General features: G+C 67.8%; 4 protein-coding genes across 4 annotated transcripts; 3 read left to right on the plus strand and 1 right to left on the minus strand.

Annotated features, from left to right (window-relative positions):
- Nucleotides 1–38: 38 nt before the first annotated feature.
- Nucleotides 39–4,458, plus strand: EMIHUDRAFT_468611 (hypothetical protein; the record flags this gene model as incomplete). Its single annotated transcript, XM_005781407.1, has 8 exons — nucleotides 39–224; nucleotides 392–1,378; nucleotides 1,588–2,388; nucleotides 2,576–3,055; nucleotides 3,119–3,412; nucleotides 3,490–3,576; nucleotides 3,649–3,855; nucleotides 3,926–4,458. The coding sequence occupies 8 exons, from the start codon at nucleotides 39–41 to the stop codon at nucleotides 4,286–4,288; spliced, it is 3,405 nt and encodes a 1,134-aa protein (XP_005781464.1). The 3' UTR covers nucleotides 4,289–4,458.
- A 1,099-nt stretch (nucleotides 4,459–5,557) lies between these two features.
- Nucleotides 5,558–7,255, plus strand: EMIHUDRAFT_456863 (hypothetical protein; the record flags this gene model as incomplete). Its single annotated transcript, XM_005781408.1, has 4 exons — nucleotides 5,558–5,905; nucleotides 6,420–6,494; nucleotides 6,789–6,848; nucleotides 6,920–7,255. 4 exons carry the CDS (start codon nucleotides 5,558–5,560, stop codon nucleotides 7,151–7,153), a joined length of 717 nt encoding a protein of 238 aa, XP_005781465.1. The 3' UTR covers nucleotides 7,154–7,255.
- Nucleotides 7,256–7,554: 299 nt separating this feature from the next.
- EMIHUDRAFT_113919 (hypothetical protein) lies at nucleotides 7,555–12,761 on the minus strand (the record flags this gene model as incomplete). The annotated part of the gene is made up of 4 exons (XM_005781409.1): nucleotides 7,555–8,826; nucleotides 9,113–9,298; nucleotides 9,489–9,866; nucleotides 10,011–12,761. The coding sequence occupies 4 exons, from the start codon at nucleotides 12,759–12,761 to the stop codon at nucleotides 7,555–7,557; spliced, it is 4,587 nt and encodes a 1,528-aa protein (XP_005781466.1).
- Nucleotides 12,762–13,239: 478 nt separating this feature from the next.
- On the plus strand, nucleotides 13,240–15,354 carry EMIHUDRAFT_113920 (hypothetical protein; the record flags this gene model as incomplete). Its single annotated transcript, XM_005781410.1, has 2 exons — nucleotides 13,240–13,317; nucleotides 14,782–15,354. The coding sequence occupies 2 exons, from the start codon at nucleotides 13,240–13,242 to the stop codon at nucleotides 15,352–15,354; spliced, it is 651 nt and encodes a 216-aa protein (XP_005781467.1).
- Between the last annotated feature and the right edge of the window lie 988 nt (nucleotides 15,355–16,342).

The following is a 16,342-nucleotide window of genomic DNA, read 5'->3' on the forward strand; positions in this document are numbered from 1 at the left end:
CGATGGCTCCGATCCAGAGGTCTCGAAGCATTCGTTCCATGATGGCGAACTCGCTCCTGCAGGCAGTCAACATCCTTGAGAAGCAGGCTCACGAGCCCAGCGTATTTGGCTGCATCGCATCGCGCCTGCTGCATCTCGCGAGATCACCCGGCGCGCTGTGCCTCACCCTCAAGTATGCCTCTTCTGCCGACGAGCTCCGCACAGCTCTCGAGTGCCTCGCGCCGGTGTTAGACGCCTTGAGAAAGGGAACGGCCGCGTGGGAGACTCGTCACGCCTGCTTTGTCCATCTTGCCGGTCAGCAGCTCGAGATGCAGGCGAACGCTCCAATGCGCCCTCAGAGGCCAGGCGCTGCGCCGTACGGCCAACCGCTCCCGCCCTCCCTCCTGCTCAGGAAGCCGTCCGCCGCTGCTACCAGCACGCCGTCAACCCGGAGGTACTCTCGCGTGTGTGCGACGTGGCGCGCCAGATCCTGGCCAAGGCCCTCGTCAACGCGGCCGAGCTGCTGCTCGCCGTGCTCGCCATCAACGCCCGGCCGCCTGCCGCCCCCTTGCAGCCGCCCGATGGAGCCTCCCACTGCTGCTCCCCGCTCGCGTCCAGCGCCGCCGCGTCCACCTCCTCCTCCTCCTCCTCCTCCTCCGCCGAGGGCTCGCAGTCGCCGCCGCCGCCGCCGCGGCCGGCGCCGGCGCAGCCGCTGCCGCTGCCCCCTGCGCCGGAGAGCTCGGAGGAGAGCCATATCTCGGTGAAGCTTCTCCTGAGAGGAATGCAGACGCTGTCGCGTCAGCCGCCGCTACCACCAGCCCGGCACCAGCCCGAGAAGGAGCGAGCGGGTGCCGTCTGCGTGGCCTGGACTGCAGACGACGACGCGATCGTCAAGGCGGGCCTCGAGGCCGGGGAGAGCTGGGGCGACATTGCCGAGCGCCTACCCGGCCGCAGCGTCGACTCCGTCAGGAGCCGGACGAAGCGACTGGCCGACAAAAGCGCAGGCGACGCCGCCGCGCAGGTGGCCAAGGGTCGCCGTGCTACCTCGAGGAAGCGGCGCCGGGCTGATCCGGCCGAGCCCAGTGCCGAGGACGACACCGTCCCCGAGCGCGGCCCTGCCTCCTCCTCCTCCTCCTCCTCCTCCGCCGAGGGCTCGCAGTCGCCGCCGCCGCCGCCGCGGCCGGCGCCGGCGCAGCCGCAGCCGCTGCCCCCTGCGCCGGAGAGCTCGGAGGAGAGCCATATCTCGGTGAAGCTTCTCCTGAGAGGAATGCAGACGCTGTCGCGTCAGCCGCCGCTACCTACCTCGAGGAAGCGGCGCCGGGCTGATCCGGCCGAGCCCAGTGCCGAGGACGACACCGTCCCCGAGCGCGGCCCTGGCCACGCCCGCTCCGTCCGAGAGGTGCGCGCCAATCACTCTCAGAGCCAGACTCACCCTTCCCTTCCCTTGCACACAGGCTCCGATCATCGACCCAAGAGGTCAATGATTCGGTCTTCTGCGCTGCGGCGTACAGGACCAGCAGGCGGGGCCGGCACGAGGAGCTGACGACGGCGGGCAAGGTTGTGAGGCCGTAGATAGCACATTCCGTCCTCGCCCTTGCGTGTGCGCAGGAGCGGCCTGAGGAGGAGGTGAAGCGGCTGGAGCTGGAGAGGCTGCTCGCCGACTTGGAGGCCGACCCGACGGACGCGCAGAAGGAGGCGGCGCTGCGGGGCGCCATCCCGACCGGCAAAGGGCGGTTGCAGGAGCGTTTGCGGTATGTGGTGAAGGGAGCGCGAGAGGCGGTGGGGCGCGCCGAGCAGCAGCGGCGGGCGGCGCGGGTGACGCAGCTGGAGCGGCTGGTCGCCGCCTTTGAGGCTGACCCGACGGACGCGCAGAAGGAGGCGGCGCTGCGGGGCGCTCTCCCGACCGGGACTCCCCCAGCGGAGTTGCGGCCTGTGGTGCGGCTGGCGCGAGAGGCGCTGGGGCGCGCCGAGGAGCAGCAGCGGGCGGCGCGGGTGACGCAGCTGGAGCGGCTGGTCGCCGCCTTTGAGGCCGACCCGACGGCCGCCGACAAGGAGGCGGCGCTGCGGGGCGCTCTCCAGTCCGGGTATGGGAGTTACCCGGCGGAGTTGCGGCCTGTGGTGCGGCTGGCGCGAGAGGCGCTGGGGCGCGCCGAGGAGCAGCAGCGGGCGGCGCGGGTGACGCAGCTGGAGCGGCTGGTCGCCGCCTTTGAGGCCGACCCGACGGCCGCCGACAAGGAGGCGGCGCTGTGGAGCGCTCTCCCGTCCGGGTATGAGAGTTACCCGGCGGAGTTGCGGCCTGTGGTGCGGCTGGCGCGAGAGGCGCTGGGGCGCGCCGAGGAGCAGCAGCGGGCGGCGCGGCGTGAGCAGGTTCGAGTCCTGCAAGCCAGGGCGCAGCGGCGAACCTACCAGGTGCTGGCATGTGTGCGGGCGCGTGCGGCGCGTGCTGTTGCATGACACGTCGTCGGCACGTCTGTGTCAAGCCCGCACCGTTTCCCGTAGGCGGCGGACTGGAGTGCGCGCACGCTGGAGGCGCGTGCAGCGTTTTGTCCGAGACTATCGGGTGACGTGTCCATGACCCGTCCATGACACGTGCTAGGCGGTGACGGCGCTGCGCCAGCGGCTGCCGCACCTCAACTGGGGCGCGCTGGACGCGTCGGGGGTGGGGCTCGCGCCTGAGGAGGCGGCGGTGACGCGGTTGGGGATGCTGAGCGAGGCGGCCGCTGGTGCAGCAGAGACCGCCGACGGCGCTGTCATCCGGATGGGCATCGACGCGCTCTCCTCGTGTCTGCTCTCCGTGGCGTCGCTGCAGTCCATGGAGGTGCGCACGCAGCGCAACGCGGCGCACGCGGCGCTGTCGCACCTCCGCGGGCTGGTGACGGCGGAGGCGAAGGCTGTGAAGGCCGCGGTGCTGACACAGCGGCGGCGTGACCGCCAGGCTGAGAAGGCGGCGGCGGCGGCGGCGAGGGCGGCTCGCCGCGCTGAGCAGGCGGCGAAGCGGGCTCGCGAAGGCGGCTCCGTGCTCATCGAGCTCACGCCAGGGGCAGCAGGGGCGCGGCCCGTGTCGCTTACGCTGACGGCGACGGAAACTCTCGGAGAGGAGCCCAGTGTCGCACGCGCTGAGTGTTGGACGTGCAAGTAGGTGAAGCTGCCGAAGCCAAAGGCGAAGGGCCGGCCCAAGCCGTCTGCGTCAGCAGAGCGTGATCCGGACTACCGCACGCTCGCCGACGGCCGCGCCGAGCCGCCGCTCCTTTGCCGGAAGCCGACGGGCGAGAGGCTCAAGCTGTCGGACAGGCTGCTGCGGCTCATGCGCGCGTGGTACGCCCGCGGCATATTCGACGGCAACGGGAAGCCGCTCGACGCGGCCGCCAAGGCCTTTGAGCGCGCCGCCCGTCTCGAGCCGCCGTCGCTGCTCGCGAGCCACTTCTCAGCTGTGGCACCGCCGCACTGCTCGAGCCGCGTCCCGTCAGCCTACTATCCGCCGCGTCTCTTTACCCCGCCTTTTGTGATCAGGTGCTCAGCGGGACGCACGACCCCGAGGACAGCAAGGGCCCGGGCGGCAGCAACCGCTTCGCGCGGACGAAGCGCCGCAATGCTCTGGTGAGTTCTGCTGATAGCATGGCACATGCCGACGGCATGTGCCAACGCGCTCTTGGTGACCCTTCCTTGTAGGTGCCGCTCACGGTCGGGGACGCGTTCAAGACGGCGAGCGGCGCGCGCGGGCTGGTGCGTTCCGACCAGAGCGCGCGGCCGATGGCGCATTGGCGCCTCGTCAACCCCGAGTTTGCCGTCGTGCTGCGCGACCTCCTCGCCCACGACGGCGTCCCGCCCTCGGCGATCGACACATGCCTTGTAAGCCCGATGGCGTACGGCGGCCTGGCAACGGATTGCTGCCCCGCGCTTGAGCCTCTCGAGATCGCATCTCACGTGTCGCCGCACTCCAAAATAGGCGCTCGCGGACCGCGTGCGTAAGGATTCCAAGGGTGAGCACAGGGACGCGAAGAGCGGCAAGGGCACTTGGACGGTCTCTTGGGGGAGCGGGTCGAACCTCGTCGTCAAGCGGCTTCCCGAGGAGCGCTTGGCGGCGATGGGCGTCGCGCATTCGGCGTCGCGGCCCGAGGCCACTAAGGAGCTGGACAAGACGGAGCGCGGCGGCGAGTCTGCCTACCTCTCGGGCTCCTGCAATGCGACGCACGTCCACTACGTGAAGCCGCGCGGCGCGGACGCGGGCCTCACGGTCGCCTTCACAGTCGCGGTCTTTTTCACCCAGCCGCTCGGCGCGGCGCTCGGCCCGCACTTCTCCGCTGAGTAGTGCCACGTCCTGCCGCTCCTCCGCCCGGTTGTTGCTACCGGAGCCTGTGCTGCTCAGCGCACGTCAGCGCGGCGGTGCGACGTCCCTCTGAGACTCTCACTCGGAGGTCACCGTGAACTGTCTTGCAGCATATATGTCATGTTTGATGTCGGGAGATTGGAGCATATGTACGCCCCCCGGAGACTCCCGCCACCCTCCCGCCTGTCCTCTCTTGCGACCTTGCGAGAGAGAGTCTTGTCTCCGACCGCGACGTGTTTATTACCGTTTTTATCCGCGTAGGTTTTACCGATTGCAAGAAGAAAACACGACACCAAGCATGACGTGTGCACTCCAACGGACGCTCCCCACGAGTACACAACTCAGGTCAAAATTTAATACCTACTCGTCTACCTACTCGATTGGTGTACGGGCCAGGGGTAGGCTGGGACGTCCGGGATCTCGCGCCCGTGGTGGTTTTGGTCCCGCAAAAAGAAGTGGTCCCACAGTTGCTCCGCGGACACCTCCTCGTTGATCCAAGCACCTCCCCGCGACGCATTGCGCGTCTCTATCTCCGCCATCCGCTGGAGTCCAGCCTGCACGCCCCTCCTGAAGTCCTCCACTCCGCTGTGCTCTCTCCAGAAGCGCGCGAGGAAGTCGGACATCTTGCGTAGGCAGCGGTCGTTGGTGACGTACTCCGTACTGGCGCCTCCGAGCAGCTGCACGGTGACCTCAAGCGAGCTGTGAGGGCCTTCTAGAGGCCTTCCCTCCCTTGGTTGCCCGTTTTCTTTCTTTCTCTTCTTTCTAGAGCCCATGCGATTTCTTCTGCGACCTTCTAGAAACGCGTTCTCGGAGGAAGGCGCTTGAGGATGCAACGCCTCTGTCTCGCAGTTGCATGTACATGTACGGTGTCGGATGCACAAGTGTGGTGCTGCTTCCACAAGCCGGCCTTCACAGGATCCAGCTCTCGGAGCAGTGGCCGTCCAGCTGCTGTGCACCTCTGTGCACCAGAGAATTCTTTTTATTAAAAAGATATTCATTATCCCCTCTACGCTCCGACCTTCTCACCGCCTCCTCACAGAAGAAATCGCATGGGTACACTTGGAGCACTTGGAGTGCAGTCATAAGCCTCGCACCCAGGGCCGGGAGCTAAGAAGCGCAACCCAGCTGGCCAGATGCTCGAGATCGGGCTGCGGGCTCGGGCTAGAGAAGAGCCCTGACCCTGTTCCGTGTAATCGGCTTTCCCCTTGACTGCAGAATGAAGCCTCTACTCACCACGTGTTTTTCTTCTCGATGGCTGCCCGCTCGCCCGCAACCGCTCCCGCCCGGCCCTCCGCGGCGCTGCAGCGGCTCCTCTCCGAGTCCCCGCCGAGGCCGCCGCAGCGGCCGTCCGAGCTCGCCCTGATCAAGCAGACGCTCTCCGACCTCCAGCTCCACCGCGGCGGGACCGCCAACGACGAGACGCGGCAGCTCATCAGCTGGCTCTACGAAAAGGTCGGCCTGCTGCAGCGCGCCTTCCACTCGCTGTCGGACGTCCTGGTCGAGGAGGTGGACGCGCTGCGCGTGCGCGCGGGCGCACACGAGGCGCTGATGGACAGCGTCATGGCCCAGGCCGCCGAGGTTGCGCTGATCAAGCAGGAGGTGGCGCTGCTCTCGCAGGCGCACCCGGGCAGCGCCACGCTCGCATCGCAGCTTGCGTCGCAGCTCGCGGCGGCGCGCGCCGCCGAGGCCGCGCTGCGGGCCGAGATGCGATCGCTCGCCGACGAGAATGACGCACGGCGGCACGAGCAGGCGGCCTCGCGGACGGCCGCAGAGCGCGAGGCGGGCCCTGCGCCTCTCTCTCTCTCTCTCTCTCTCTCTCTCTCTCTCTCTCTCTCTCTCTCTCTCTCTCTCTCTCTCTCTCTCTCTCTCTCTCTCTCTCTCTCTCTCTCTCTCTCTCTCTCTCTCTCTCTCTCTCTCTCTCGCTCGCTCGCTCGCTCGCTCGCTCGCTCGCTCGCTCTCTCGCTCTCTCGCTCTCTCGCTCTCTCGCTCTCTCGCTCTCGCTCACACACACACACACACACACACACACACACACACACACACACACACACACACACACACACACACACACACACACACACACATGGGACGTCACGGTGCGGGACACGCATAGGCGCGCGCCGAGAGGTCGCAGCGCGCCAAGCTGGAGGAGCGGCTTCTTGCGCTCGAGCAGCGCGTGGGCGAGCAGGTGTGTCCACTCTGCCCTAGCCCTAGCCCTAGCCCTCCCCGAGCTGAACCGAGTGCGAGCAGGACGCGCGCACGGACACGCACTCACGCACTCACACGCACACACGCACGCACGCACGCACGCACACGCACACGCACACGCACGCACGCACGCACGCACGCACGCACGCACGCACGCACACGCACACTCACACGCACACACGCACGCACGCACGCACGCACGCACGCACGCACGGCCGTGAGTGGACCTGCCCTCACCCTCACCCTCACCCTCACCCTTGGCATGTCCCTTTAGGACGCGCTGCTCGAGGAGCAGGCCTCGGCGCTCAAGCGGCTGCGGTACCGTCTGCCGCAGGCGCTCGTTCCACACTGTTTGCCGAGAGCAGTCCATCCTATCCAGAGACCATTCGGCGCCGTCTGATGCAGGCGCTCGAGCCGCGCGCGGAGGAGGAGGAGCCGCCGAGGCTCGACCCCCGCTGCGGCGCCTGGCGCGAGCGCGTCCGGGACTGCTCTTGCGCAGCGGCGGACGCGGAGGGCGGGTGCTGCGGCGGTGGGCCGAGCGGCGGCGGCGGCTCCGGCGGCGGCAGCCCGAGCGGCGAGTGGCGGTGGGGCGGCGGAGAGGCGGGGCAGCGCGTGCGGCAGTACCGTGCCCCACCCTGAGCACATGCACCCCGCCCTCGACGACGGGCGCGGGACGGAGATTGGTTATGTGTGGCTTAGCGCTGCGCGCTCGAAGTGAGAAAGAAAAGAGAGAAGAATATCGGGGGCCACAAAACGTCATAGCACTAGGGGATCTCCCCCCCGGGGAGTCCTTCCTTTTTCGTTACGTTACTTTAGCCGTTTAGCGGGCTGGCGAGCCCGAGCGGCATCATCCAGCAAGAGCAACAAAAGAGGGAGGAACACCGAACACTCAACACAATCCAATACAGAATACTGAATCCACACATGTGCATGCACATGTGCGTGCATTCAAAGTGGGGGGAGGTCCGCGCTCGGCTCCAGCCTCCACAACTGTAAACTCCGTCCCCGTGGTGCGTGGATGCGGGGTGGGGTGCCTTACTTTAAAGCCGTAGTGGCACGCAGCGGCGCTGCTGTGGCGCCGAAGCGGGGGAGATGCCAGCGCCGGCGTAAAAGGCGAGCGGCCTCGGGCCAGAGGGGCGGGTCCGGAGCTTGGGCGGCACCAAGGGCGATGAGGAGGACGCCCGCATCGAAGGCGGCGGCAGCGAAGGCGGCGGCAGCAAAGGCGGCCAAGCGCGCTCACGTTCGTTGTCGCCGTCGCAGCTGGAGTCATCACTGTCCTTGCTGAGGGTGCCGGCAGCGCGAAGGACGTAGCGAAACTCGTCCTCCGCATCGGGCTGCCCAAAGGTTAGCACGCTTCCCTCACGCAGCTGGGCGCTCGCCACCTCCTCGGCCGTAGACTGCAGGACGACCGGCTCGCCACCCGGCTGCTGCACGCGGCATCCGTTCTTGCGCGAGACGTCCTCGAGCCGGGCGCTGCGGCCGTCTGCGGCGACGTGGAGCGAGGCGTGGAAACGCGAGATGCGCTGCGTATCGTGCGGGACAAGGGCAACGCCGCTCGACGCGTCGCGACCGACTGTCAGCGTGGCGCCGGGAGGCAGCGCAATCGGCGACGGCCGGCCTGCGCGAGCCCCGTTGACCCCCGCATCCAGCGCTAGCTCCAGCGGCCAGCGTGCGCTCCAACGGCTCGGCGAGGGGGACAGCGCCGGCGACGACGACTGGCTTCCGAGCCGCGAGAGCTCTGCGCTTAAGTGGTGGATGTCGCGGCTCTGCTGGCTGATGCGCGAGCGCTGCGACTGCACCCTGCTGCGCAGCTCATCAACAGTGCCGTAGACGTTTGGCTCGGTGGAGACGGAGATGTGGAGCAGGAGGCAGCACGCGTCGATCCGCGTGCCGCTGGGCGAGCGCAGGTGCAGGCAGCGGTAGCCGCAGCGGAGGGAGCCGAGCATCGCGGTCTCGTACGCCACCAGCCGCCCCTCGTCCTCCACCACCACCCGGAGGATGGTCTGGTGAGGCTCGGCCGCGAGGCAGTGGAAGGTCTCGTCAAAGGTCGGGTTGAGGCCGTTGCCCTCCGCGACCGCGGTGACGAGCCGGGTCACGCCCTGCGCCTCGGGCGGCGGCTGCGGCTCGCGCGCGATGGCGTGGAAGCCTCCGATGGCGTGCAGCTCGACGCAAACGCGCGGGCTCGACACGCTGGCGCGGGCCCCGCTGGGCGGGCGGGGGCTGTCGCTCAGATGCGAGACGAAGGCGTGGTGCGGCTCGGCGAGGAGGGGCCGGCACTCGTCCCGCGTCGGGAGCTGGTGCAGGGAGAGCACCTAAAGGCGGTGGGTCGCTCGGTGAGCTGTCCAGAGGGAGGGCCGGCGGGGCGGCACGAGCGCGCGCCCTCAGCTCCGTCCGATGCACCTCCTCCCGCGGCGGCGGCCACAGCTTCTCCCGCCCTGTCACGGAGTTGCCGCGTGATGGCCTCTGCAGGAGTGCCCTCTCCACAGAAGAGCGGCGGCCCAGGCTGCTCTCACCCGACAACAGATCACTGCCAGAGCCAAACAGCAAGCGGGACGGGGTCAAGGGGCTCCTGTTGGGCCAGCTCGTCGCCGTCCTCACCTCGGGCGCCATCAAGTGAACGGGGGGCGCGATCGCCCGATCGGGCGCACGGAGCGCCGCGGGTTTGAGTACATAGCCGCCGCTACCGCGAAACAGGGCGTCGTGGATCTGCACCGGCAGACCGAGGAGAGCGTCGTTCGTCTGCAGGTTGAGAGCCACCATCTGCACGCCCGCGCGCCAGGCCGCCTGTGGCGGGGAGGTGGGGGAGGCAGTGTTCGCTTGGCTTGCAACGAGATGCGGTGCGGGGGGTGGTGGGAGCGAGGGGGCGGGCGCGCACGAGTGGGCTGTTGTTGCTCGACCACCACCGGGTTGGAGAGGGGAAGGTTCGCACGAGCTGCGAGGCCGTGAGGGGCAGCCACCCTCCCTGCTCGCTCACCAGCCGCTCCAGCCGCTCCTCGGACAAGCTCACGATACCGCGGCGCGGCACCCTGGCGCCCGAGAGCTCGCTCGTCGGCTCCTCCGCTATCGACGAGCCGCGGTGCAGGCAGGTTGAGCTTAGAGACCCGAGGGAACACTCGGACATCTGCGTGGCCCTGCTGTCGCCGTCGCGCTTTGAGCGGAGCCAGCCCCAGACGCCCCGGTGGAGGGAGCGGCCGCTGAGCTCCTTCCAGCTCGCCATGCGGCCGAGCCGCCTGCCGCTGTCGTCCTCCACGGGCGGCGACGAACCGATGGAGGCCGTGGGCAGCGTGACGAGGTCGCGGAGGCTCTCGTCCGTGGTCACCCCTCCCTTGTCGAGCCGCATCTTGATGAGGACCTACAGTCGAGATGTGCCCGAGATATGCCCCAAGGTGTGCCCGAGACCCCCTTAGCCGCATCTTGACGCCTTCCGGTGCAGATCGCGGAGGGGCGTGCTCGCGGCGTGCTCGCTGCGGGAGAGCAGGTCGCCGAGGGTATTCACGAGCTCCTTGGCGATCTTCTTCTGCTGCTTCGCCGAGCAGTGCATCTCAATGCTCAGGATAACGGGCAGAGGGCTAGAGGTGAAGGCGTGCTCGGCGATCGCAGCGACCACCTCGCCGAAGGCTACGCTTCCGCAGAGGAGAGAGACCCCGCCCGGCATGCGGTGAGTGACGCGCGGGCCCTGGCCACACCACCGCCCAAAGGTGGTGGGGTCCCAGCAGTCGATCTCGAGGCAGCGAGTCCCCGAGAGCAGGAGGCGGCGGTACATGTCGGCAGACACGGCGGAGGTGAGCTGGTCGCCCTCGAGGAAGCTGTTGTGCGACGAGGCGATCCAGTAGCTGGTGAGCGGCTCGGTCGCGTCCTCCGTCGCGCTCCTCTGCTCGATGGCGCTGTTGCACGGCGAGAGCAGGAGGGAGGCGAACTCGTGCACCGAAATGGGCTCAGACTCGTGCACCGAGATGGGCTCTGCCTCGGACGACCCCCTCGCGCGAGGATCGAGCAAGCTCCTCAGCGCTTGCCTCGAGGCAGAGTCGCGGTGGACTGACGCGTCGCGGTGCCTCTCCTTTGACCGGAGATCACAGAGAGCGATCTTCCACTCCTCCCACAGCTGGCGCCCTCCGGCGCCCTGCTCGTTGAGGCAGAAGCGAAGCAGGTCCCTCATCTTCAGCGTCGCGCGGGACTGCTCAACGAGGGGCGCGGAGATCGTCCGCAGGAGTCTCGGCGCCTCGAGGTCTGGAGAAGCCTCGCAGCCGTCGTCATTGCAGCTGCGCTGAGTGCAAGCTGCGGTCCCGCCCCTCGAGAGCAGCTTCTCGACACACGCCTCGATGAAGGGCGTCGTGTTCCGCGTCACGTGGAGGTATGCGCGAAGCTGCGCAGCCTCGCGCGCGGCCGTCCCCCACAGCCTCTGCTCCAGCACCGAGGCCCACAGGCGCTGCTCGACAAACGGGCGCCGCTCGATGTCGGGAGGTCCCTCGGCCGGCTCCTTGTTGGCCCTGCGGCAGAGCCGCTCCCACACGACGCGAGGCGTGGCGGTAGGACGCAGGAACGGCGTCGTCCGAGCCCAGCTGCACGCCCGCCGCACCGCTCGTGCGCAGCCGACGCAGAAGCGCACGGGAGCGCACCGTGAGATGCGCCTGCGGAGCAGCGTCCACGGGTTCGTTCCGTGGGACGCGGCGATGCGCGATAGCGGCGGTACAAGCCGGCCGACGGGTAGGCAGCACAAGCACAGCATCAGGCCGACGGACGCCAGGACGCCGATGATTACCAAGAGATAGGGGGGGAGACCGTTCTCACCGTCCTCAAGAAGAAGCGGCGGGGGCGGGGTCGACGGCGGCAGTGGCGGTGGGAGCGGCGGCGGAGGCGACGCGTCAAAAGGCGGCTCGACGTTTCCGAGGTTGAAGATCACGCCGCTGCTCTCGCGCGATCCGCCGTCCCAAGTGCACGTGCCGTTGTTGAACTGCGCTACGCGTTTCTCGGAGAAGCCGCCTTGGTCGCGCAGGTTGAACAGGAGAACGTTCGCATTGCCCCTGTCGCCCTTCTCGTCGAACTGCACGCGCCCAGTAAGGCCATCAAAAGACAGACTCTTCTTGGACGCCCAGAACTGCGTGCCAAATGAGGCTGGCACTTTGCCCATCGGGGCCACCTCGCACGCCAGCAGCCCTGCCGCTATGATAGCATCGTAAGCAAACGCACCGCCATTGCGTAGCACTGTACTCGTGTGTGGATCGACGGTGCTGAAGAAGTCGCCGCGGATCTGCCAGTCGGCAGGCAAGGACGGGTTGAAGTCTCCGGGCTCAAGCGTCGCCCAGCGCTCGTTTGCGAACTTGGTCCACTGCAGGTTGCCGTCGGTCGCACCGACCGCCTTGATACTCAGGCTGCCGTTCAGCGCGGCCCGCGCCTTCTCGCTCAAATCGTCCAATTGCTCCGGCACGACGCTGTCAGCGAAGACCCAGGAGACGCCAGCTCGGAGCAGGCCGGTGTCGAGCGCAACTTCTACGATAAATTCGAGCACTGGTTTGGAAGCAAGGACTAGCACTGCCTTGGCTCCGCTCTCGCTCAGGCTGGCGACAGCGGAACGAATCGATTGCTGGCTGCTTGAGCCCTCAAAGAAGTCAGGGATATCTCTGGACAGAAACGTTAGCCCGAGGCCAAGACACGCGTCCTTCGCTGCCTCCTCGTAGGCGCGCCCGTACGTGGTCTGCATGTAGAGCACCGCCACAGTCGAGAGCCCAAGCTCGTCCTTCCAAAAGGAGCAGAGGTCTGACGCGGGAGCTAGGCTCGAGGGGATGGTCCTCATGAAGCGCGGAAAAAGAATAGGGTCGCGCAGATCGGTAGAGGTTGACCAGTACGAGATCTGCGGGATGTCGAGCGCACCGGTGATGGCCGCAGTGGTGGCGGTGACAGTGCTACGAACGGCTCCGATGACCACGTCTGTGCCAGACAAGTCTCCCAGCGCTCGGACCGACTTGGCAGCTGTGCCGCCGCTGTCGAGCAGCCGAAACTGGAGCTGCTTGTCGCACGCTCCCAAGGACCCAAGCACGGGCAGCGCAACAGCGTCTCGCGAGTTGAAGTCCGTCACTGCCGTCAAGGCGGCCGCGACGACCGCCTGCATCGGCTCTGCAAGCCAGCACGTGCCGTTGACCCACTCGGCGACGCAAGTTTCGGCCGACGTGAAGCGCGCGTCCGACTGATAGGTGAGAATGGCGAGGTTCACATTCACGGAAGCGAGCGCTGGCAGCAGTAGCGACAGCATGGATGGGGGGCGTTCAGGGCCGCCAGCGCTGCGAAAAACGCGAGCACTGTCCTGCGCCCGAGACGCTGCTCCTCGGGGAAGGGTACTTACAGACGCGGATGGCGACTCACTCGTAACACGGCTGTCCGTTTTCTTTCTTTCTTTCTTCTGGGCACTGTGAGAGAGAGTTGTTTTGTTTAAATTCTTCTGGGCACGGGACTGGCGCGCACTGGCACTAACACAGGTGCCACGAAGAAGAATTTTACAACAACCAGGCACGACATTGGGCACGGTACTGGCGCGCACTGGCACTAACACAGGTACACCAGAAGAAGAATTTTCGAATGGGGCGCACTGGCACTAACACAGGAAGTCGCGACCGGCCGTTTAGTGGCGAGCGGCGGGCGGAGCGAATCGGCTCCGTCCGTCCGTTCGTCCGGCGGGGCCCCCTAGTTCACTCGTCACCTCTCCCGCGAGCTCCCTTCTCTTTCTTTCGGGTATGGGGTCCGTGAGTGCGGGCAGCGTGCAGGCAATCACGGGCGCTATTCAGATCGCGAGACGCGTTTTCTCTGTCGGGGTGAATTCTTTTTTCCGAGCGCGCGCGGGAGGAAGCTGGTCCGAGCTGGTCAGCAATCGCGACCGCAACGCCCTGTTGTATGCCCGGACGGACGAAGGCTGGCTCAGCCGCCTCCCGGCGCGGGCACGCTTCAGCGGCGGCTACTGCTGCGCCGCTCGCGCTGCCGAAAAGAATCGAAGCGGCGGCGGAGAACGGCAAGGTCGGCGTGGTGCAGACGTGGCTCACCGGGGATGGGCGGGTTGACGCGACGTGCGTGAATCGCGGTGTGAGTGGCCGTACGCTCCTGCTGATCGCCGCCGCCCACGGTCACAAGAACTGCTGCTGAAGCGCGGCGCGGAGACGGACGCGCGCGATGGCAAAGACTGTACAGCGCTGATGGCCGCCGCCCGCTGGGGCTACGAGCAGGTGGCCGAGATGCTGCTGCGGCACGGCGCAGGAGTCAACCTGCAGGAACGCAAGCACGGCGCCACCGCGCTGATGGGCGCCGCCTGCTTCAACTGCCCCACCGTCGTGCTCCGCTTGCTGCGGGCTGGCGCAGACATGACGTTGCGCGATTCGGAGGGCAAGACGGCGCTGCAGTGGGCCAAGGAGGAGGGCCACGCTGAGTGCGTCGAGGCCTTCAGGACGTATCTCAGGGGGGTGACGGCGAGCCGGAGCAAGGCACCGCCGGCAGGCGGCGCAGGCGCGGCGATGGGTGCGAGTGCCGCGGCCTCTGCTTCGAGCGGCGAGGGTGGCAAGGAGGCGGAGCCGAGCAGCGGGGCGGTGCCAGAGGAGGTTGTGGACGCGGCTGAGGACGGCGAGGAGGCGGTGGTGCTGGCGTGGCTCGACGGCGGCGGGCGGGTCAACGCGAGGTTCCAGTTCGTCTTTTCGGGCGGCCCTGTGAGCGGCGTGACGCTGCTGATGGTCGCAATGGCCTGTGGCCACGAGGGGCTGGCCGAGGCGCTGCTCCAGCGCGGTGCGGATGTCTCGTTGCAGAACATCAAAGGCGCCACAGCGCTGAATCTCGCCGCCGTGAATGGCTTCGAGAAGGTGGTCGAGTTGGCGTTGCGGCACGGCGCGGAGATCAACCAGCAAACTGCTCTCGACAACACCGCGCTGATGGGCGCCGCCGGCAGCGGCGAAGAGAAAGCGGTCAACACGCTGATTCGGCACGGCGCGGCGATCGACCTGCAGACCAACGACGGCGACACCGCGCTGATTCTCGCCGCCTACCAAGGCCGTCCCGCCGTCGTGCGCCAGCTGCTGCGGGCAGGCGCAGACGCGACGCTGCACGCTCACGGCAACACCGCGCTGCAGTGGGCCAAGCAGGAGGGCCACACCGAGTGCGTGCGCGCCCTCGAGGAGCATGCGGCGGCGGAGAAGGCGGCGGAGAAGGCGGCGGCGGAGGCGGCGTGGGCCGCGGGAGCGGCGGAGAGGGCGGCGCAGAGGGCGGCGGAGGAGAAGGAGGCGGCGCGGCACGCCGAGGAGCTGCTGGCGGAGGTCGAGGCGGAGAAGCGCGCCAAGGGCAAGAAGGGCAAGAAGAAGAAGAAGAAGGGCGGCGCGGCGGGCGGGGCGGGGTCGTCGCAGGAGGCCGAGGAGGGTGCCGAGGCGCCGTCGGAGGCAGACGCAGCCGAGGCGGCGAAGAAGGCCGAGGAGGCGAGGCTTCTCCTGCTTCTCGAGAAGTGTCACGAGGAGAGGATGCGGTTCGGCATCACGGCGGAGACGTCGGTCGAGGGGCTGGCGGAGGCGCTGGGAGAGGCGGCGGACGAGGCGAGCGAGGAGGAGGGCGACGAGGAGACGGCGGAGGCGGCAGCGGAGGCGGCAGCGGAAGCGGCAGCGGAGGCGGCAGCGGAGGCGCGCCGGCAGGCTGAGGCGGAGGCGGCGGCTGTGGCAGCGGCAAAGGAGGAGGAGGCTGCCGCAGAGGAGGAGGAGGCGGAGGAGGCGGCAGTAGCGGCGGCCGAGGCAGCAGCGGCGGCGGCAGAGGCGGCTCTCGCCGCAGCCAAGGCGAGGCGCGCGTCAGGTGCCGCTGCGAGGGCCAGGGCGCGGGAGGCGGCCTAGCCCGCGCGCAAGGACAGCTGGCGCAGTGGCAGCCATGGGGAAGGGTCTCTCGTACTCTGGGGTGCGTTCTCTTGTGAACGGTCGTGGCTATGGGCTGGGCCCCTGCGCCGCGCGGGCGCGCGTGCAGTCCCTCGAGGCCCCGCCGGGAGCTGCTCACACAGTCGTACGAAGGGTGGGCGGTGGCGTGAGGAAGTGGCATGGCCAATGCCATAGAGTGCGACCGAGCATCTCTCAGTACTCAGACACCAGTGTGGGCGCCGGTGTGGGCCCCTCACAGACTGTGGGACGCTGCTGCTGGCTGCTGTGGCGGCGGCTCGTCTCGGCGCGCTTACAGTTACACCCGCCCCCCGCCCCCTCGCATGTGCTCCCGGGACACGGAGAAGGCTAGAGGCTACGAAATCTTTCCAGTAGCGAGTGCTGGGGTGTTATCGCGTTCGGATCCGCCTTCGTCCCCGCCCTGTGTATCCGCTTGAGCTTGAGTAGTTATGTGTGGACTGTACAGAGCTACAGACTCACAACTACAACTTGTAGTCTACACCGTGGCTTTACGTAGAGCGGTAACTACGTCAGTACACCATTGCCTTACTCGTAGATGCACACAACGAATCAGGTCGTCCTCGTGGGGTTGCGCACTATCACAAGATGCCTAGCTCCGGCAGCGACGGTGGCAACGCCGCGGCCGCCTCGGGTGTTGCGACGTCCCGCGCCACCTTCCCGGCCTCGTCCGGGATGCTCTGGCTGGCGCCGTGCCGGAGGAGCAGCTGCACGAGCAGCGGGTGGCCGCCTGCCGTGGGGGAAGGGGGAGGGGGGGGGGGGGGGGGCCCTCGGCAAAGGCGGTTTTGGGGGGCTCCCAGGGGGAGGGGGGGCAGTCGTGCAACCAAAGCATCCCCCCGGAGTTTCACCTGCGCAAACAAAATGAAGGGGGGTCTGCCCGTCTTTCCGGTGGGGGGGGGAAAAAACGGGCCCTTTTCCCCAAAAACCCCCCCGG

This window comes from Emiliania huxleyi (assembly GCF_000372725.1).
Source record: "Emiliania huxleyi CCMP1516 chromosome Unknown EMIHUscaffold_202, whole genome shotgun sequence".
Taxonomy (NCBI): domain Eukaryota; phylum Haptophyta; order Isochrysidales; family Noelaerhabdaceae; genus Emiliania; species Emiliania huxleyi.